The sequence below is a fragment of the Poecilia formosa genome, unplaced genomic scaffold (genome assembly GCF_000485575.1).
Source record: "Poecilia formosa unplaced genomic scaffold, Poecilia_formosa-5.1.2 Scaffold152, whole genome shotgun sequence".
Classification (NCBI taxonomy): Eukaryota; Metazoa; Chordata; class Actinopteri; order Cyprinodontiformes; family Poeciliidae; genus Poecilia; species Poecilia formosa.
Genome location: NW_006800091.1, coordinates 468,202 through 488,289, shown reverse-complemented (window position 1 = coordinate 488,289; position 20,088 = coordinate 468,202). Strand labels below are relative to the sequence as shown.

General features: G+C 35.7%; 3 protein-coding genes across 5 annotated transcripts in view; 2 read left to right on the top strand and 1 right to left on the bottom strand.

Annotated features, from left to right (window-relative positions):
- The first annotated feature begins 1,084 nt into the window (after nt 1–1,084).
- Nucleotides 1,085–7,902, top strand: cldn2 (claudin 2). The gene is made up of 3 exons (XM_007563865.2): nt 1,085–1,211; nt 3,205–3,293; nt 5,248–7,902. Exon 3 carries the CDS (start codon nt 5,272–5,274, stop codon nt 6,109–6,111), a length of 840 nt encoding a protein of 279 aa, XP_007563927.1. The 5' UTR covers nt 1,085–1,211; nt 3,205–3,293; nt 5,248–5,271; the 3' UTR covers nt 6,112–7,902.
- Nucleotides 7,903–10,115: 2,213 nt separating this feature from the next.
- On the bottom strand, nt 10,116–19,352 carry rbm41 (RNA binding motif protein 41). Of its 2 annotated transcripts, XR_001663595.1 has the most exons (8): nt 19,286–19,352; nt 17,311–17,427; nt 14,956–15,160; nt 14,674–14,878; nt 11,709–12,160; nt 11,464–11,611; nt 11,146–11,262; nt 10,486–10,642 (listed from the first exon to the last, which is right to left on the bottom strand). XR_001663595.1 is itself a non-coding variant. In XM_007563864.2 (7 exons), the coding sequence occupies exons 1-7, from the start codon at nt 19,291–19,293 to the stop codon at nt 10,204–10,206; spliced, it is 1,320 nt and encodes a 439-aa protein (XP_007563926.1). In that variant the 5' UTR covers nt 19,294–19,352; the 3' UTR covers nt 10,116–10,203. The 2 variants fall into 2 exon arrangements, 1 of the variants encoding a protein (XP_007563926.1); XM_007563864.2 differs by lacking the exons at nt 10,486–10,642; nt 11,146–11,262 and adding an exon at nt 10,116–10,388.
- klf8 (Kruppel like factor 8) overlaps nt 18,379–20,088 on the top strand; it is an 81,676-nt gene continuing 79,966 nt past the window's right edge. The window contains exons 1-2 of one of the 2 annotated variants that reach the window (XM_016677289.1): nt 18,379–19,166; nt 19,308–19,375. In XM_016677289.1, coding sequence (XP_016532775.1) covers nt 19,334–19,375 — 42 coding nt within the window. In that variant the 5' untranslated portion in view covers nt 18,379–19,166; nt 19,308–19,333. Of the gene's footprint in view, nt 19,167–19,307; nt 19,376–20,088 lie in introns of those variants that run through there. The other variant, XM_007563863.2, reaches the window with a different exon arrangement.

Here is a 20,088-nt window from a genome sequence, read left to right as displayed (position 1 = left end):
CAATGCCATGTTTTAAATGTTTAAGTATCAATAAACCATTTTGAAAGAAAAATCTTTTAAAATAACTAGCCTAGAGACTATATCTTTTAATCACTGCACTGTCTTCTAAAAAAGCCACTAATCAGCAACTTTCCTTCAAAACAAAGTAATTTAAAAATTGTGCAAAGTGAAAATTACGGTTTTCCTCTCAAGAAATTTTAGGCTGTAACTTTTATGACGGCCACTAGAGGGAACTAAAGACCAGTTAAAGACTAAAATATATATTGAACATTTATTTAGGACACCAGAGCTGAACGTGAATAGCCAGAGATACTGAACCTATTTTGGGCCAGATGCTTTCAGTATGGCTTTAGATAACACTCCAGATACTTTGGAATATGTATCTTTTGGGTGCACAAAATCTACGGTACAAATATTACATATTTGCATCCTAAGCCAGTGTCCACCAGGTGTTTACTAAAGCAGTTCATAAGCTGCTAAAGTTTATGTATGAAAAATTCTGGTTCTATTTATCAGGGAACAATAATTGCATACATCACAGAAAAGAAAGGAAAGAATAGGTTATAAAATATATTTGATGTTGGAATCACAAAATTTATATTGGAAGTTAGCAGAAAATCAAATGAATATTAGATCTAGTCGCTAAAAGAATAAAAATTGATTAGTAACCTTACTCAATTAACTTATCTTAACTACACATATACAGTATATTTACATTACAATTGGACCAAGCTTCATGTCATCAAGCTTCTTGCCATTTATGTTTTAGACTATTTGTACAAGACCAAACAAATTCACATTTTATGTTTGTTTCTCTGATTTACAGCAACTGACCAGCAGCCAGCTTCAACATAATAACAAAGGGTCACAAGCTGACCTGAGCAGGCTCATTGATATGCAGTGTGTCTATATAATGCCTCTCTGTGGTTCATAATAATGGCTTAGTGTTTCAGAGTGTGTGGACGTTGGCCTCTTAGTCTGCTTTGTAGGGGAAGTGGCTGGATTACAACCTAATCCCATTATGATGATGTGGCCATGTGAGGCCTGGATGGAAGGATCAGAAACTGAAGACTCAAGTTTGGGAACTTAATCAGAAGCAAACCCAGTGACTAATAATGAATTTGTGAATTGGAAAAACTTTAATGATTAAAAAAAAAAAAAAAAAAAACTGGGAAGTTTCACTTGCTCTCATCTTCGGATACACCGGCATGGTAGGTAATGTTTATTTATGGAATTTCTCTCCACCTTTATTATCCTCTAGAAACTGACAAGCCAACAAACATATTTTAATTGATTAGGTACAGGAGGCTGCCAAGTCTGTCGTCAGCCTGAGTTGTAAATTCACATCTTATTATTGCAGCCTGCGAGCAGCTTGGTATGGAATGTCGAATGTGCCAAAAAAGAGACATCAGCAGTTAAATTTCAGCTGAAAAATTAAACTTTTACATAATATATAAAAGAAGAACTATTTTACATTCATGAGATTTACATTCATGAATGTAAATCTCATGAATCCTAAGCCAGTGTCCAGAGTTATTTGTTAACTCTTTTCAATATTCTGTTAAAATAGATGAAGCCAGTTGTACATTTATATTAAACAATTGTTTAATATGACTTACTTTTTTGCTTTTCAAGTTTGTTTTTGAATTTTTAGTAGATGATACTGACCTGCAGAATGTTTACTTCTGATTTAATTTATTTCTCTCATTAACAGTTTAACTACTAAATAAACAAAAAATAATGAAAGAGACTACATTGCTTTAGTATGTTTACGATACTATACATATTTATGATCAATATGCGTCATTACAATAAATAATTTTGACTTAACTCTGGTAGTTATACGTATACATATATCTTCATTAAAAAAGTAATTATGCTAATAAGTGAAAAGAATAAGTAAGAGAAGGAGATAAAATGATTTATTAATATTTAATATTTGTTAATTCTTTTTAATATTCTGTTAAAAATAGATGAAGCCAGTTGTACAGTTATTTAATTAATTTTCCTAAATTTAACAAAAACAGTAAAATTTAGGATATGACTTTTAAAATATGACTGTACAACTGGCTTAAATAGTCATATGTTTGTTTTTTACAAACCCTTTAATAAGGACATTATTTGTTTGTTATTATGCTCTTTTTAGCCGCCAATAAAGTCAAAGAATGTTATTATCACCTTTAAACCTAACAAAACAGCTGTACTGGGGAAATCAATAAATTATTATTAGAATAAAATTGGAGCTAACTTCCCATCCAAAAATTTGCTGAAGTAACATAAGTAAAAATAAAGTTTATTTGTTTTTATTGTATGGTGTATTGAGTTATTGTTAGCATAGGATTTTATATCACAACACCTGTTTCAATAAGTTACTCTAACTGGCAAGCTAGCTATAGCACTTTTAGGTTTGGCCATGCTGCAAGTGAACAAACTCTAGCCAAAAAAATAGCATTTCTTGTAATATTTAGCTGATATTGCTAACATATTTCGAATTTACTCAGATGTTTTTGCATAAAACACATGCATATGTATATATTTTTTTCTGGTAAAATTAAAATATAACATGTTATTATCAATATCACCAATGAACTATAATTGTCATTTTTTTTCCACCAGGAAGTTGCTGAGGCTTTTGCTTTTGTTCAAAAATAATGCTGACATTGTAACAAACATTTGTTTTGGAGAGATGACAAATGAGAAAATGATTAAACCGGCTGCCAGCAGGAATGCAAGTCGCTATCAGATTCAACAGTTTCAGTGTGTGTGTGTACATGACATTAGGTGAAGGTCTAAATGAGGGACACTGACCCAAATTTTAAATAAAGACACCAGAGCATCTGACCAACACAGAGATGAGAGACAGCAGCAGAACAATGTGGAAGATTTATTATCCCACTTTTTTGTTTTCTTAAGAAGATCATTTGTAAATTACAGAGATTTGGACACAATCTTCAACAGAGTTAGTCTCAAAAGCGTTTTTCTGACTCCGTTAGTCTGATCCAGGCTGTGCCATTCATCTGCAACACGACAGCTGCCACTATGTTAAGGACTGAGGAAGCAGTCAGAGTCTGATCCAGCAAGCAGAAAATATATTTCACAACTGGAGTAGCAGTAGCAGCAGGTTACATAGAAATACCAGTGGTGGACACAATCTGCACTGGCTGCAGGCTACATCGTTTCCTTCTGCCTCCTCATCGTCTTCAGCTGCAACTTTACCACCTGCAGCAAAGGACCATAATCAAATCTTCAACAAATTCAGAGTCTGGCTCTCCCCTAACCTGCAGAAATCTCAGGTAATGCATGAAAAATGGATGTGTGTGGAACATATTGGTGTATTTTCAGGCAAAACAGTGTTTTAACTCCTGAACAAAGCAATATATAAAACACAGGACTTTGAACTCTGAAAGTGTTGACATGAAATAAGATTTGAAAGTCAGCATATCGGCGTTCATGAGTCTGTGTAGCAGCATGCTGCTCAGAAGGGAAAAAAAAGATTATTTGGCTAAAAGTTTAGACTTCTGCATACATAATCTGCCCTAAAGAAAGTAACAGTCACAGATTTAAAAATACGGAGGTCTAACAGTGCCACAGTATTAGAATACTTTAAATATTTAATACAAATGTAATGTGTCATAAATTACCCATGATTGAAAAAATATAAATAAAAATAGAATTAACTATATTATTATTTTAGAAAAGATGTGTTCATTTCTAAGAGAATATACTTTATTTAATAATTGTGTGCTGCAAGACATCATTAATTCATTTCCTTTTACATTTGCCTTAAGCATTTAAGTTAGTGGGTGGGAGAAAACATGAATGGATGGAAATAATTATTGACACATGATTTACTTCTTTATAAAATGTATTCATTTCTATTCTGATGTTAGTCATGAATGGATTGCTAATTAGATTATTGCCATAATCTAATTAACTAGAGTATGGCAATAAAGATTTATTTTTATTTTTATGAAAGTTATAAATAATTTCTGACATGTCTATTTTTTTTTATTAAAATTTAAATAAAACTGGAATATTTTATTTGACAAACTTCTACACTGAATGAAAACAATTATAAATCTAAATGTGGCAGAGGTTTAAATGATTTTCAGCTTGACTGTTTACATAATGTAAACAGCATATCCTTGCCATCTGAAACGGTACTTCACAAGCTGTTTGCATCTATTTACTGATGACATATAAGACATATTGTCTTAGCCATGTACGCTAAGACAATTGTGCAATGAAATAAAAACAAAAACAAAGTCATGAATGCGCTTAGGACCTGATTAGTTCTATACTAAAATAAAGAAAACATGTTCATATTTTTTACTAGAATAGTTTTTACACAGTCCAGAAATCTGGACAAACTTCTAGAAAACTGCAAAACAGTCGAAACACTGTTTAGCCTTTAAATCAAGGCTAAACCACATTATGTTTAGAGTTGCTTTTGATTACTAACTGGAATATTGATCTTTATATTTGGTGTATTGATGATTTTGATGGTGACATTTGATAAAACATAATGTTTATTGCTGGCTTTCATAATCGGTGACTGTATGATGTTTTTATGATGTAACTCACATGCCTTGTTGCTAAGCCACTTTTAGACTTTTATCTGCACAAAAGTCACAATAATCTTTTTTTGAAAGCCTCAAACAGCTGTTAGGTACTGCTTTCTAAAAGATGGAGTTACTTATTTTATAGCATTATCAGTAAGTTATACCTGTTACTGTATGTACAAAGCAAAATATCAGAGGAAAAAGTAAAGCAAGAACATAAGAAGGCTGTTGGATGTAATTTACCTTTATTTTTAAATGAAAAAAGACATAAATATTTTTGTCTTATGTGTATATTTGGCAAACAAAGTGGAAATAATGAAAAGTGGAAAGAAGTAATTTGCAATGCATGTATTACCAAAGGCATTATACAGATGCTCAAAAAAATAAGCACTTAAACACAATTTCTGTAATAAAAATTGGCCCGCTGACATTTTGTCAACTTCTCTGTTTTCTTAAAGCAGAGTTCAGTAGATCAGTTTACAGAACTCAATGCTATCAAAGCTACCATAAAGAAAACTCTTAAAAATCCTAATGACAGCAAATATAAAGAACTCATCATTGTTCACTTGGTGGTTTTTGGCATCCACAGACCTGTAGCTTACAACTTGTTCCAGTTAAGAACATATTGAGACATATTTTGTTTTGGTTTCATCTACTTGAACTTCTTCTGTGTGCTTCCTGTCAGATCTCCGTCTCTGCTGCTGTTGACATGGCATCACTAGCTCTGGAGCTGATGGGCTTCTTCTTGGGCCTCCTGGGCATGATGGGAACCCTGGTCGCCACGGTGCTGCCCTACTGGCAAATTTCTGCTCACATCGGCTCCAACATCGTCACGGTTGTGGCAAACATGAGGGGCCTGTGGATGGAGTGTGTCTATCAGAGCACAGGGGCCTTCCAGTGTGAGACCTACAACTCCATGCTGGCACTGCCGGCCGACCTCCAGGCTTCCCGCGCCCTCATGGTCATCTCCGTCGTGTTGTCTGTCCTTGCGATTGGCATGGCGTCTCTAGGGATGCAGTGCACTCTTTGCTTGGAGGATGCAGGGACGGTTAAGAGTCGTGTGGCTGGAGCTGGTGGGGTTTTGTTTCTCGCTGCAGGTTTCCTGTCTCTGATACCCGTGTCATGGACCACACATGAGGTCGTCCAGACCTTCTACAGCCCAAACATACCGGCCGGCATGAAGTACGAGATCGGCGAGTGCCTGTACCTCGGCCTGACCTCCTCGCTCATCTCCATGCTGGGTGGTGGACTGCTGAGTGTCTCCTGCTGGGTGGAGGAGGAGGGCGGCCGGGGGAGGCGGCATGGGTTAGGATATCCGTACCCACCAGTAGGAGTTGGGATGTCTGGCACAGGCGCTCGGACAACTTCACAGACCTACCGCCACCCCACCCTGCAAATGGGGGCCGTCAACACAGCCAGCCGGACGCAGACAATGGTCCGAAGTACTAGTACCTCAGAGTCCAGCGCTCAGGGAGCCCCAGGAGCCCCAGGAGCCCCAGGAGCTAAGAAGCCCACTGCAGCAGGATATGACATCACAGGATATGTGTGATATGGTTCCAGCACTCCGTGAACTAAACACCAAACACAACTTCAGATTATGTAAAGGTACTGAATATTGAATATGGAGGCAACATTTTAGTGGACTTTTCAAGCTGTCTTCATTGTGTCCATGAAGTTATTTCCATTGTGATAAAAATGGTTTCTTTAAAGGAAAAGTACAGTGGCCCTGAAGTTCAAACATCAACAAATCACTCAGACCTACTGCTTCTGTTTTGTTAAAGTCATTGTGTTTTCTAATTTGTAATTGTGCTGAGTTAATGTGTTCTTTTTTGTTGTTTTTGTTTTGTTTTGTTTTATTGTGTTTAGTTAACGTTGTTGTGTTTTTAAATTTGTAGATTTGTTGAAGTGGTTTGCACTTCAGGGCCACCGTAGAACAAAACTTCTGTTTCCAATTCAACTGGATTCAAGTCGGATTTCCTGGATGATTGGGAAAATTTCCTAATGTCGAAACCTCCAAGGTGTTTTTGTTTTTTTTTAGGTTTATTTCAGACATTTTACAAGAACAAAGCAATCAGATGGAAAGACAACAAAGCAGAGTCAGTAAAAATAAATAGCAGATTAATAAATGATCAATGCTTCCCCTCTGCCTGTGATTCATCAGTAGGGGTGGACAATAAATAAGGACTTAGAATTTTATCTCAGTAATTTGTGGTATTATTGTGATAACATTAAAATGTATGCAATAAAATTCCCATTTACTACCTTTTTAGGTAACTGCATGGCACAGAATTCAAGACAAATATTGATCTTAAAAACAAAACAAAAAAAACATTTCCATTTGAAATATGGAAATTGTGATTTAAATCACATATCTGAACACAGTAGCTGAATTTATTGACATTCAGACAATGATAAATCAAAAATTCTCATAAGAAGCTTTTCACAATAAATAATAAATATGATAAATTGTTTATCCTTATTCATCAGTTTCTTGTTGGAAAAGTTGTAGATAGAAGTAAATACTTAAATAATCCCACCCACTTTGTCTTTAAACATCTTTCATCTACTTAATGCCAGTTAATAAACAACTAATGAATTACATTACAAATTAAATAAAAATGTATAGTAATACAATAATTCTATTTAACATTCAGTTCTTGTCCTCATTCTAAACAAGAAGCATCCATGTATAATTTTAACAGTTTTAAGCCATCACACTGCTTCAGCTACACCTTGTATATGCTGGTAATACTTTTAAATTTAAGCTGCGCCTCAAGTCATGTCCTCCCTCACGAAGCTTGAACATTGTCTGCATATTTCTTGGTAATAGATTAAAGTTATAGTCTTATCTTGCCCTGCTTTTCAAAAAATTCTAGTTAGAGCTGTTTAAGAAGTAAAGTAAGCCAAAATAAAATATATCACATTAATATATAAATTTGTCACAAAAGCGAAAAGTTTGGGTCCAGTTTGTGGATGCTGATACCAAACAACCACCAAATGAATGCTGATGAGTATTTTATGTTTGCTGTAATTATGATTTTTATTGGGTTTCAGTACCTCAACTAATCTCAACTCCTTAAAATCTTTCCTTTAGTCCTCTATCAGTTAGGAGTCATTTTGATATGAAACCAATGAAATTGTCAAAACATTAGTGGGCCTAAATAGAAAAGAAAATGTGTAAAAGTGCTTGTTTTTTTAAGTATCAGTATAACATTTTTGGGAATATGTAAATATGTAAATTACATTTTCCTCTTTTCACTATATTCACTTTGCCAAATTTACACACAACAAAAATATTCATGCCTTTTTTATTTCACAAATAAAAGTAAATTGCATTCAACATCCTTCTTACATTCTAGCTTTATTTTTTTCTCTCATATTTTGCTTTGCGCATACAGCCACAGCTGCAGGTACTATAACTTACAACTTACCTAACACAGAGCTGAGGCCTTCAAAAGGAAGGTTCTTGCAGCCTGTGTGCAGAAAAAAGTGTAAAAGTGGAAGCCAATTAGAGGAATTGCCAACAAGCCCATATCCAGACAAAATACTATGTCAAGATTATTTTTATATCACATCAAAGTGCTTTATCAAATAAAAGGCCAACTTTGTAACTATCTTCATGTGTCTCCGAAGGTTCGAAGGTTCAGGTTCATCACTAGTTCCCAGCTGTAATAACTGAAGCTGTGTACCGACTCCTGATCACTCCTCTTTAAGTCCAAAGATAATGACTTCAGTTTTTCTTCTGTTCAGCTAGAGAAAGTTTTGAAAGATTAAAGCAGAGGCAGAACTGAAAATCAAAATCTAGAAAAATCTGGGGCGAGCCACATTACGCTGCAGCAATGAAAAATATTTATCTTTAGGTGTTTTGTGGAAATGGTTGCATACCATAATAAACACGCAAATCTCCCAAAACAACAAAAAATTCCCCACAGAACACCCACAACCTTATTTGTAATTGCAAATAAGGTTGCAATTACAACCTTATTTGTAATTTAATTTTAAAACAAAATTAAATTATTACATTCAAACATACAATTCCTAAATAAAATTTGGAATTGTATTCCAAATTTTATTGGGAATACAAATAAATAATATGGAAATCGATTAAGTTTTAATTGTACAAGACGCAGAGAAATCTCAGTTCAGTGATTAATCATCAGACTCAAACATAGGGATTTTAGTTCCTTCAGAAGGAAGATAATTTAATTAAACATTTTTTGTTTTTATACATAAAAAAAGAGAAATTTACAGACATGTTTTAGCTGAAAATTGTTTCTTGAGCGGTTGGTGTGAAGATCTTGTTTGAACATGGACATTTTGTTGACGGGTTTTTTGTGTTTGCGATGCAGTAGGTGAGTTTCGACTGATGTTTTCTTTTGAGCGGAATGAAAAAAAGATCACAACCCTGAACTGAAGGCAAACGGCACACAGGCACAAACAGACTTAGACAAACAAAGGACGCGCTTCACTCCAATCAATGAGTAGTTTGAGTTCGCCAAACAGGTCACAAATTCAATTTAGACACAATCCTTCAAAAATTTAGTTTTAAAGGGTGTTCTTAAAAATGACAAATTATTTTCTGACACTTTAGGTGATAATTTGTGGTGTAGACTCTACTTCATTTAGAGAAAACTGGCTAAGTTGCTTAATTTCTTTTCAAGGAAAATTTCTAAACATTTAGACAAGACATTTCTTAAACTCCAGTCTGCAAACCTTTCATTACACAAGGATTCAATTTATTCTCAATGGACAATTTGTTCGATGGGAGGAATGAACAAGCCTGATTCTGAGCCCTGAATGCAGCCAGGCCCCCTGGACCCCCTCCCACTCAGCAGAAACTAACAGAGAGAACATCAGTGGACTATGTTCATGTGCAACTGTGGGAAAGATAAACTTGACCTGAAAACACTTCACAGAGACTTGTGAGCACACATTTGTCACATATTTGCAGAGCTGCAAATGAGAATTATAAATCTGAGAAGTTTTGATGAGTTTTTAAACCACTTATAATAAGAGCATCAACATCAATAAACTGCTGAATTGTAATATTTTTTTAAGTTAACTGCGTAAAATGTTTGTTTTATGCAAGACCCAGAGGTCAAGAAGGTCTTAAAAACTCTCTTGGGTTTGAAAATATTTTATGTCCTATAACAAAGTTACTAAAAACACTGAAAAATATACATGCAAATATATAAATGGAATGACTAAAATAAAAGAGACATTAGGAAACAAAATATCTTCTACAATTGTTTGAATAAAATTTATATGGAATAAATCAGAAATCAACTCTTCTGCACTAGTTAATGATTTCAGCAGCTTATTTGTATTAGTCACATTTATATAAGACAATACTTATATAAATGTATATAAATACATTTATATAAGACAATACATTTATATAAGACAATACAATACAACATCTAGACATCTAGATATCTAGATGTCTAGATGTTCTCTAGACATCTAAAGATGTCTAGAGAACATCTTTGCTATAATGTTCTCTAGACATTATAGCAAAGAAAATGCTGCAAAAATAAAAAGAGGCAATGGGTAAAAAAAACAAAGATTTATTAATACAACACACACCACTCTGTTTTTCCCAGGGAGACATAAATATCATGTTGTGCAGTTTTACAGGCTGTTATTTACAAGTCCGATGGATTTCTGTTGTTTTTCTTTGCTCTTTTATTTTCATCTCCTTCTCTCCTTCCTGCTCCATCCGTTTCTCCTCTTCCTGTCGCTCACGGCCAAACTCAACAACCAAAGGTTTCCCAAGCAACCGGTATCCATGGACCAACCGCAGCGCATTTTGGGCTGTTTCAGTATCTGGCACAGAAAAATAAACACACAAGGAAACATCCATACAAGAATATGAACAGGGTTATTCATTTACTACAAAAACAGAAAAGTATCACTAGTCACTAGTATTATATATTTGGAATGTATAACATGCTAACATTAAGATACTGAAGCCTGATATTTGAATCTAGTGACGTTTCCAACCTGTTTCTTCTCTTTATTCTGGTTCTTCTTTTCTGCCTGGTTCTGATAATCTGTACCAAAACCTAATAATAGAGCTGCTATTGAACAAATGACATGATTTGTTGGGAGTTGTCAATCCACATTGATACAAGCAACATCAAAATCAATAATTTCAAATAAAGTATTGCTAAATTTCTGGTGTCAAAGGAAAACATCCATTGAGGAAATGTCCAATAATTACTTCAGGAAAAAATAAGCAACATGAAAATTAAAACAAGTCTTTAGTTGTTAAAAGATTTTTAAATGCATCATCAGATTTTGCATTCTGCGGGGTTCCACAAAGCTGGGTTCTTGGTCCCACTTTTTTAACTTCTAGATACACTGTAAAAAAAAACCCGTCAACTGTGGTTGGCAGAATTTTATAAAACAAACATGGTAGAATCCATATTTGCACTGTAAAATTCTGCGGTTGCCAGAATCACAGCTGCTGGTATTTTAACCTAAATAAGAGACATTTCCTTTACAAGCTACCTGAAACTGAGTTTATCTTCTTAGGCTAACAAATTTCTTAGGGGGAAATGCAAAAACTAAAATCAGTCACCTGGATTGCATAAGTTTGCACACCCCTGAACCACATTTGATTTACTTCCAGTCAGCTCCTCTTACTATCTTCTGCAGGACCCTGTTCTATTACATGAAGTGTACTACGATTTATATTCTGTGAAAAAAGATGAAAGATTTTTGTTTTCCTCACTTCCTGTTTTGGCTCAGTTAGTTTATGAGACATGAACTCTGAAATCACTTAAGATTTGGTCACAAACTCTACTTTATCAGGTTTTAAGTGGACTTTGGTACTTCAGTGTTCAACATGTGAACACTCCATCGATCCCACCTCGGTGGAAGTAAAACCGTTTCTCACCTGGCAGCGTGATGAAGGCCTGACCCTTCATCCTTCCTGTCAGAAGCCGGTACACAACTGGAGGTCCGTCCTTCTGCTCAAATCTGGAGAACAGCGCCACCAGCTGTGCGATGGATGCCTGCGCACTTAGGTTCTTCACACACAGAACCTACAGTGAGAAAAAACATGCAGGGTTACAGGAGCTGATGAGCATGTTATTCAGGAAGTTCCTCTAAACATTTCATATAAGACGAGGGTTAAAGTGCCTTGGAAGGTTTTCCCGGCTGGTAGTTTTGGAACCGTGCCATGCTCCGGATCCCCTCGTCAGATTCACGGTTGTTCAGGATTTCTTCGTCTGGAAGTGTCTTGATTTCCCCGCTGACGGTTAGCAGTTTTTCTGACTTCGCTGCCGATGCTCCGCTGAGTCTGCCAATTTGCTGGTTGAGATCTATCCGTTCAGGAGGAGCTGGTGGGTTTGTTTCTGCTCCGTCCTGCTGATGCTCTGATGTGTCTTTGCTCTGCAGATCTGACCCGTGGCGAGGTGAAAGGCTCTGAGAGCTTTGTGATTGGTCAGATTGGCCAGATGCTGATCCCACTGCTTGTTGTCCCTCAGAGTCCTCTGGTGAAATGTGTTTCTGACACCTCAGAACATCTCTGTAGAGTGAGTCCATTGGGTCAGAGGATGATGCCCCCTGCTGGCTCTCCTCTGTGTCACCATCTAGGTTGGAAGCAACACACATCAAAGGCAATTCTGTCACGTTACAACCACAAACTACTGGATAATACAGAATATTCCAAAATAAACTCCTGTACAATCAAAATCCTTCAGAAGAAGCCAAGACATTCTTCAAAATATTTTTTTGGCTGAGGGAAACTAACAATGGACATTACCCTGAACAACCATCTCTGTGGAAAAGCACGGTGGTGGCAGCATTATGCTATTAAGACGTTTTCCACCTGAGGTACTGGGGTCAGAGTGGATTGGAAGATGGATTAATTGTCCTCTCTGTCTGAAGTCAAATCAGACCAAACTTCTCTTGCTTTAGGTTAGAATTACCAAAATGACTTTGCTTTTGTTTTTTTATCAATTCAGTCTTTATTGACTGCTTTCCATTTATCAAGCAGAACAATGGAAATATGTGTGGAAATTCACATTCCATTATAAAGGTAGAAAAAGTTACAAAGCATGAGACAACATTTTCAAAAGTCTATGATTCATACACTAATTGTTCTCAAGGAATCTAATCAATTTTCTCCATCTTTTCTTGTAACCAAAGTTCTAGTTGCTAAATGCCACATTAATGAGCAAAATAATATGTTAGAGATGAATTTATTAACATCTTCGAAATCAGAAGTTTACGTATGTTTCCTCAGTATTTGGTAGCGTTGTGTTTGAACTGTATGATTGGGTCAAATGTTTTGGGTTTCTCTCATGCTTCTCACCATAGTTTTCTGGAGTTCTGGCCCATTCCTCCAGTCAGAACCAGCATATTATAGGTTTCCAAAGCCATGACATCATCATCAGACCTTTACCTCATTGCTTAAAGAGACATTAATCAATTCTCTATGTAAACTTCTGATTTTTAAGGCATTAGTAAATAAATCTCTGATTTATTTACTAATGCTATTTACTCTATTTTCTCGTTACTGTGATATCTAAGTGATATTTCAACTGTCTTTACTCAATGAGACCAAATACAAATGCAAACCTCATTGTTTCAGTTTTTTTTAAAAGTAATAATTAGGACCATTTATACTCCCCCGTTACTTGTCGTTGGCCTATCACTTAACATCCTAATACAACACCCCGATGTTAGTTGTGTTAATTTAAAAAAAGAACATATCTAGTTTTCTTTTTATTCTTTACTTAACTTGTATCTAAAACATTATAGAGTCTGTTTTAGGATAACCAGATGTGCAGGATAACTGAAAAAGCCGAAGAATGAAGCGAATTGACAGGGAGACAAAGAGCAGTTCCCAGCAGGAAGTTAGACAAAGAAAATCTCTACATGTGACTTCTATAAATGCACTGAAGACGTGTGAAGGGTGTAATTTAAAGCCTGGAAGGGAGAAAACATAATTCCACCTTTTCAGAAACGTCATTTTAAAGCAGAAAATCAAGAATTCGACATTGTTTGAGCTTGGTTTGGGACAAAAGTTCTTCTGTGAAATCTACAGTAATTTCACCTCTCTTCTCTGACGGCTCGGTTGACATTTGCTTAGGCCTGTCACAATGACAAATTTTAAAATAAACAATAAAGAAAAAAACTTTAATTTATAAAGAATACTTACATTTTAAATATCCAAAATAAATAAATAGATCTGTCACGATAACAAATTTTGTTGGAGAATAAATTCCCAGAAGTTATTGTTGATCAACAATAACATTGTTTTTTGAGACCATTTAGTACTGTAATGGTAATGACATATTAATGCATGAACACATTCTAAAATATTAGCAAACTTTAAATTGTAATGAACATTTGTCACTGGAACTAGAAGACATTTTAAACATCCAAAGTAAATAAAGAAAACAACAGAAACACAAAATGAATTAAGTCTCTGTAAACAAAACTGCCCTTCAAAAAAAGGGCTGGTTGAGAACAAAAGCACCAGACTGAAGAATTTTGTCATCCAGTTATTGATGGAAAGAGAGAGACACAAGAAAAATGATAAATCATGCCAAAGGAAATGATTAAGCTTGCTTTCATTTCTAATGTGATTAATTGATTTATTGCTTACTGTGACTGGCCTACCAACAATCAACCAAAACAACAACAATAAAAATGGATTATGAAGTCTCTCTAACCAAAACTGCAAATCAAAAAATTATAATCATTCAGCTTAGACAGAGAAAACAGGCCAAAGTGGCAGGTAGTGCAAACTAACCACTTCATACTAGTGAAGTGGTTAGTTCACTAGTATGAACTAGTGAACTAACTAGTTCACTAGTTAGTTCACTGACACTGAGCAGCCCATCTAGCTGCTCAGTGTCACAGCTAGATGGGCATATTCAGGAGGGCACATTCGGTGAGCAGGCTGAAGATGCTGATCAGATATCTGCTACTGGAAATCTTTATCTTGCCGTTGCCAATTATTTGCAGGGTTTCTTAAAATGGCGGTTTCCAACTATATTACAGGGGAGCATCTCTTTGAAATGAAAATGATTGCACTTATTTCAGTTTATCTTGTGATTAATTGATTTATTTGATTCATATTGCTGAACATTACCTCGGTGGTAGAGAGCTGTGAGGAAACCCAGCCGGTCGGTCCCCTGGAACAGTGCTTGTTCGATCTCCATCTCCCGGCGTGAGAGCGGTCGGCTGGCGGAGAAGCGCTGCGGTCGGGACAGCAGCTCCGCTCTGGCTTCGATCTTGTCCCTGATGGCTTGCAGACGCTGCCGCCTCGCGTCCGGAGCCGCACACACACCGCTGGACTGTGAGACATGACGAGGTTCAGCTGTTTTGGTGTCTGAAAGTTACCTAAAAGTTTTTGAAATTTCTGAGAGGCAACCTTGTCTCCTGACATGTCTGGTGCATCTCTGTTCTGCCACAGCTGGATCTCAGCGTCAGTGAGTCCCAGTTCCTGGAGGGCGACCAGTTCCTTCTCCCCATCCTGCAGAGCCTGAAACTGGGAGAGGCTCCTTACTCCTGCTGCTTGCTCCCCAAACGGCCGATAGAGAGACGCCGGGGCGAAGCACTGCCTCTTTGCTACACATCTGTAAGATGCCGCTGGTTTCAAAGTGATGCAAAAACACTCGTTACCTGCAGCTGCAGGAAAACTCAAAGACATTTGGCTTCACAGCTGAACGGTCTGAATGTGTGCTTCAGATGTTTTACAAGGAGAGATAACTCAGTAAGACCCTGTAGCCCTAAGGGCTAAGAGTAATTAGGTTCTCCGTGTTGCTCTGTGGGACAAATAGAGCGTTTGATTGGAGTGTTTATCCAAAATGTGTGTCTAAATTCACTTTGCAGCACATCAAGAAAAAGAGCCAAAATTTAACTCAAAATTGTAAAAACTTCCAACAAAACAGAATGAACTGATGACCTTGTAAGTACGAAAAGTCAAAAAATACACTTATATATCGGCAGTATGAAGATGATTAAATCATGGACATTTTAGGACCTTTTAAGGACTGTTATGACGTAACTTAATAAAACAATCTATTATGTAAATGCCCAAAAATAACTTAGCAAGATCAGTTAATAAAAAGTTAACTTAATATTTGCCATGGAAATAGTTGTATTATTATCTCAACATAGTGAGAAATCAAATTTGTTCTTTACACAATAACAGCTCCATTTATGTCAATATCTTAAAATAACAAGCTAGAAAGATCGTTTTGTTTAGAAAACAGCTTTATTATCTCATTATCTGAAGGTAATGAGATCTCAATGTTTATTGACTAAGATAACAGCCTAATTTATTTGTAATATTAAAATAAATTTGTCATAATAATGATCTTATCATTTTTTGAGAAAATAATAAATTAATCTTGTTTTTTGTAAAAATTTAAGAAAATGTTATGTACATCTTTGTTTGTGATAATGGTTTATCATAATTACTCCACATAACATTCACATTAAGAGCTTCAATATTTCATTATCTCAATATTTTATAGCTTGGACTGAAGATGAATGATTTATATATTAATCCAGACTATGACGCCTAGCAGTCTGGGTTCTCCAACACTGATCTGTTAACGGTCACTCTAAAAAGCAGGAGTCCCCAAACTACGGCCCGCGGGCCGAATCCGGCCCGCCTCCACATTTGGTCCGGCCCCCTGAACAATACCAGAGAGCATCTAGATTTGTTCTTCATTTATTGTATTTTCCGGTTTATATGTGGATTTTTCTTCAACCACCAGGGGGCTCTTTAGCAGGAAGTGTGTCCTGTAAACTGGGTGTTTTGTTTTGCATGGCTGCCTTTCTGTTGGACTTTTAGGGAACTACTTGACTTTTATCAGTACGGTTGTTTGCTAGCGGTAGAGCAGATGAACACGCGTGTCTGTTAAAAACGCGCAAAGTAGCAACTTATACTTCAAAACGAGCCTTTATGTTAACATATGATAAATTAATATGTTATAGTTACTTTCACTCAATGGAATATATACTAGTCAGTCCCAGTCACAGTTTCACTCATGGTTTTTGCCCATGTGCTTTCTGGGTAAAAATCAATCGAGAAACGCCCCCCCGCCCCCGCAGCAACAAATCCTAAGCGATGTCGTGTGGAACTATAACGCACTGAGTGAATGGGGAAGTTTGCGTGTTGTGGTGGAAAATTACCTCGGTCTCAGGGCTGAAGCACGTAAAAATGCATCAGCACGACAATCTAATATGGCATAAAAACAATGCCATACTTGACGGAGTTTGGCTATATCGAGGCTCACCCCAGGTGAAAAAAGTATACTTAGAAATTAGAACTTTAAACATAATTGTGCTGCCTTTTGTTTAGTTAAGCTAGACCAGCAAGGTTTTGAAAACCGTACTAGAGCACCCCCTGGTGGATATTTTTGTTATGTTGCTTTTGTGATGCTAAAATAAAAAAAATAGATTAAAGATGGTGGAACGCAACACCAAACAGCTCGTGGAGTAGCTGATTATTGTCTTTATTTGTTTTGTTTCAGACAAGAGTTGTTCGTAAGTATTTGTTAATTGTGAAAATAAATTGTGAGAAAAAAAAAGGAATGCTAATTTTGGACTCATCAAAATGGAAAAGCTTGCCTCATCAAAGAACAACCCGTCAACGTGTAAACTAGGGGGAAAATATGACTTAATAATAAATTGCAGAGTGAAGGGAAAGCCTCAGCTAACCTACAGCCTTGATCTAAATTTTTTGGTAAACAAACACAAACAGGCAGTTTCTGACCGGTCAACGTCGACGCCGGTGTGGAGCTGCTGCAGCAGCAGGCTGTGCAGCTGCCTTTGGCCCTCTGTCTCCTGCTCCTCCAGCAGGGGGCCCTCCTCGCAGGCTCTCCGGCTCACTCTGAGGAGACACGTCAATACTCAGGGCTCTGATGACATGGACACTGAATCATAACACAATGGTGTTGCAATCATCTCTCACGTCACACGCGGTTGGAAATTGTGCAACAACACAAGACTTAGAAGAACAGCATTAAGAGTGGACTTTGTTTTGGTTATAAATGTCTTATATATTATAGAAAGGAATTTTTCATGAGCAGGAAGCATTACTTCCTGAGCAAAGTGCAAATTGTTCAAAATGATGTATTAAATATATAAGGAGATGCCCAAATTATTTTTTTTTCATTAAGAAACATTCTTTAGGTTTCGTAATTTATTAATTGCTGCAAAACCAACAGAAATAAAGGTGAAACAGCACAACACTGGTTGACCCTTTGAGTTTTGATGCCACTCAGACACTTATCGATGTGTTTATATGTTTATCTCCATCATGAAGACAGTAATAAAATATAATATATTTACATCTGGAACCATTTGTAGCAACATTTGCATGCATTTCTTTCTGCAATTGGACACTTGAGTAACATGAAGGAGTCTGAAATGATTATGAATATGTTTTTTGAACAGTTTTCTTGTTTCTTAAATAGTTAACATAAATTAAACTTGCTATTAAAATGGGTAGGTTTATCATATTTGTGTTTTATATCTGATTTAAAGTAATAAAAATTGTGCTGAATATTGCATCGCCCCCAATATCTTTGTTAGGACAAATACCACAAACTATTATGATACAAATTTTTAAAAGTTCATATGATCAACTCCTACTGCCCATAAAAGTGTCCTGAGTATATGACATGATTATCATTAAAGTTAAAAATCCAGGAAGCAAATATTATTTTGAATTGTTTACTTCAATGTAAAAAATTGTAAACAAAACACCTTGCCACCACTGTTATGCAAAATAACAAATAGTCTCCTCAGCTGAATACCATCCAAAACCAGAGGGAAAAATCATCCAAAAAAGCAATAATTAAAACTAATAAAATTATGAATAAAATCTTACAAATCAGAAGTAAATAAACAGAGCTGCTCCAACTATGTTGGTTTCAATGTAAGTGCAGCTTTGGAAAAAACAAAGTAGATTGTTAGTACTTAACAGGGGAAAGAAGAAAAGACAACATAGATGACCTTGGGGAAATAACCATTGTCAATTAAAAGGGAAAGGAGCAGTCAGCTGATGCTAATGAAATGCCATTGATTAAATTATCAACAGGAAGTTTGACTATCTCTACAAACACAGGGACTTAGTCAACTGCCATTGAAAAGCAAAATAAATCTGGGAAGAGTTATAAGGCAATTACCAATACAACACTATTTTTATTCATTCTACAGCTAAAAAGCCTATTCACAAGGGAATTACAGTTCCTAGGAGACTGAAAAGGACCCAAAAGGCTTTGAAACAATGACATTTGGAGATATTTAGACCAAAATGTGAATGTATAAAACCTCCTTGAAGCACAGTGGTGGACAGATCGTGACTTCAGCTTCACTTTCTGTTACGTTTCCCATTTTATACGAAATAAACAACCTCCGGGGCCTGGATAGAAACAAGCTGTGCAGCAGAATGTCTATGTGAGCACTAAGCACAAATGTACACGGTAAAACTTAACTTATGTTCAAATAAAACCGTTATAAACAGTAAAACACATAACTGCTAGCTTGGAACAGTGGCGCTATCTCCATGACAACAAGAGGAAAATGACGAACTAAGCGACGCATCAGCTAAAACAACAGCTCTAGGTCTGCATTTTCACACAATTTCGAGATTAAAGTGAAACTAAAATCAAATGTTTTTTAGTCAAGCTAAAGGAAATGCTTTAAAAAAAACAACTGTATCTCACACAGAAAGTGTTGTTTACCTTCGCATGTTTCCCGTTTCAGATTTCCGAATCCGGAAACAAGGAATTATGGGAAATGTAGTTGAATTTCGACGTGTTCAACTACATAAGGTTGGTTTTATCTTTACAGTAGTGGAACAATTAATCTATAGATAACTTAAGTGAGAGGGATTTAGAAGACAAAGTGAAACTTCTTTTTTTATTAAATAATACATGACAAAAGTTTAATTGAATTTCTTTAAAAGCTCTATTGTTTCCAATAACGTTTCACCTATGAAATCAAAATAAGTCCTGACAAGCCTGCATATTTTCTTTTCTGTTGCGACAAAATATGTACGAGGAAATAAAGACGCTTAAAATCCAGGAGCCACACCTTGCTTTTCTAGGGGTGTGCCTATAAACCTGTCTTTCATTAGTAATAGCTGTTTTCTTTCTAGGACCAAAAGGCTTAAAATAACAAATTAATGTGTTAAACAGATATTTTTCTTTATAACCCTTTAAAAATCACTGTTCCAAAAACAATAAATGCAAAATGTGACAAAAATTTAACAAGATATTACATGTTCAAAATAATGCCATATAATTTTTAGCTAATTATTTATCGTAAAACTATTTAAACTGTCTGGCAAATACACATAACCATCTAGATAATACAGGCACCATTCAATTTACATCTAAATTATTTGACAGAAGGTAGTTTAAAAATAAAGTTTAAATAATTACTTATTTTCTTTAATTTTTTAACAACCCATTTAGCTATTTTAAAGAATCCATTTCGCTATTTTAAAGAATGGTCCTATTTTATGTATGTATATGTGTTTGTG

Excerpts from the sequence above, each read along its gene's own strand:
- cldn2 (XM_007563865.2), top strand. The coding sequence starts at position 5,272 with ATGGCATCACTAGCTCTGGAGCTGATGGGCTTCTTCTTGGGCCTCCTG.
- rbm41 (XM_007563864.2), bottom strand. Across the intron at positions 14,879-14,955 it reads CAGACATGTCAGGAGACAAG|TCCAGCGGTGTGTGTGCGGC; the intron begins GTTGCCTCTCAG and ends CATGTCTCACAG. Across the intron at positions 11,612-11,708 it reads AGCCGGGAAAACCTTCCAAG|GTTCTGTGTGTGAAGAACCT; the intron begins GCACTTTAACCC and ends TTCTCACTGTAG.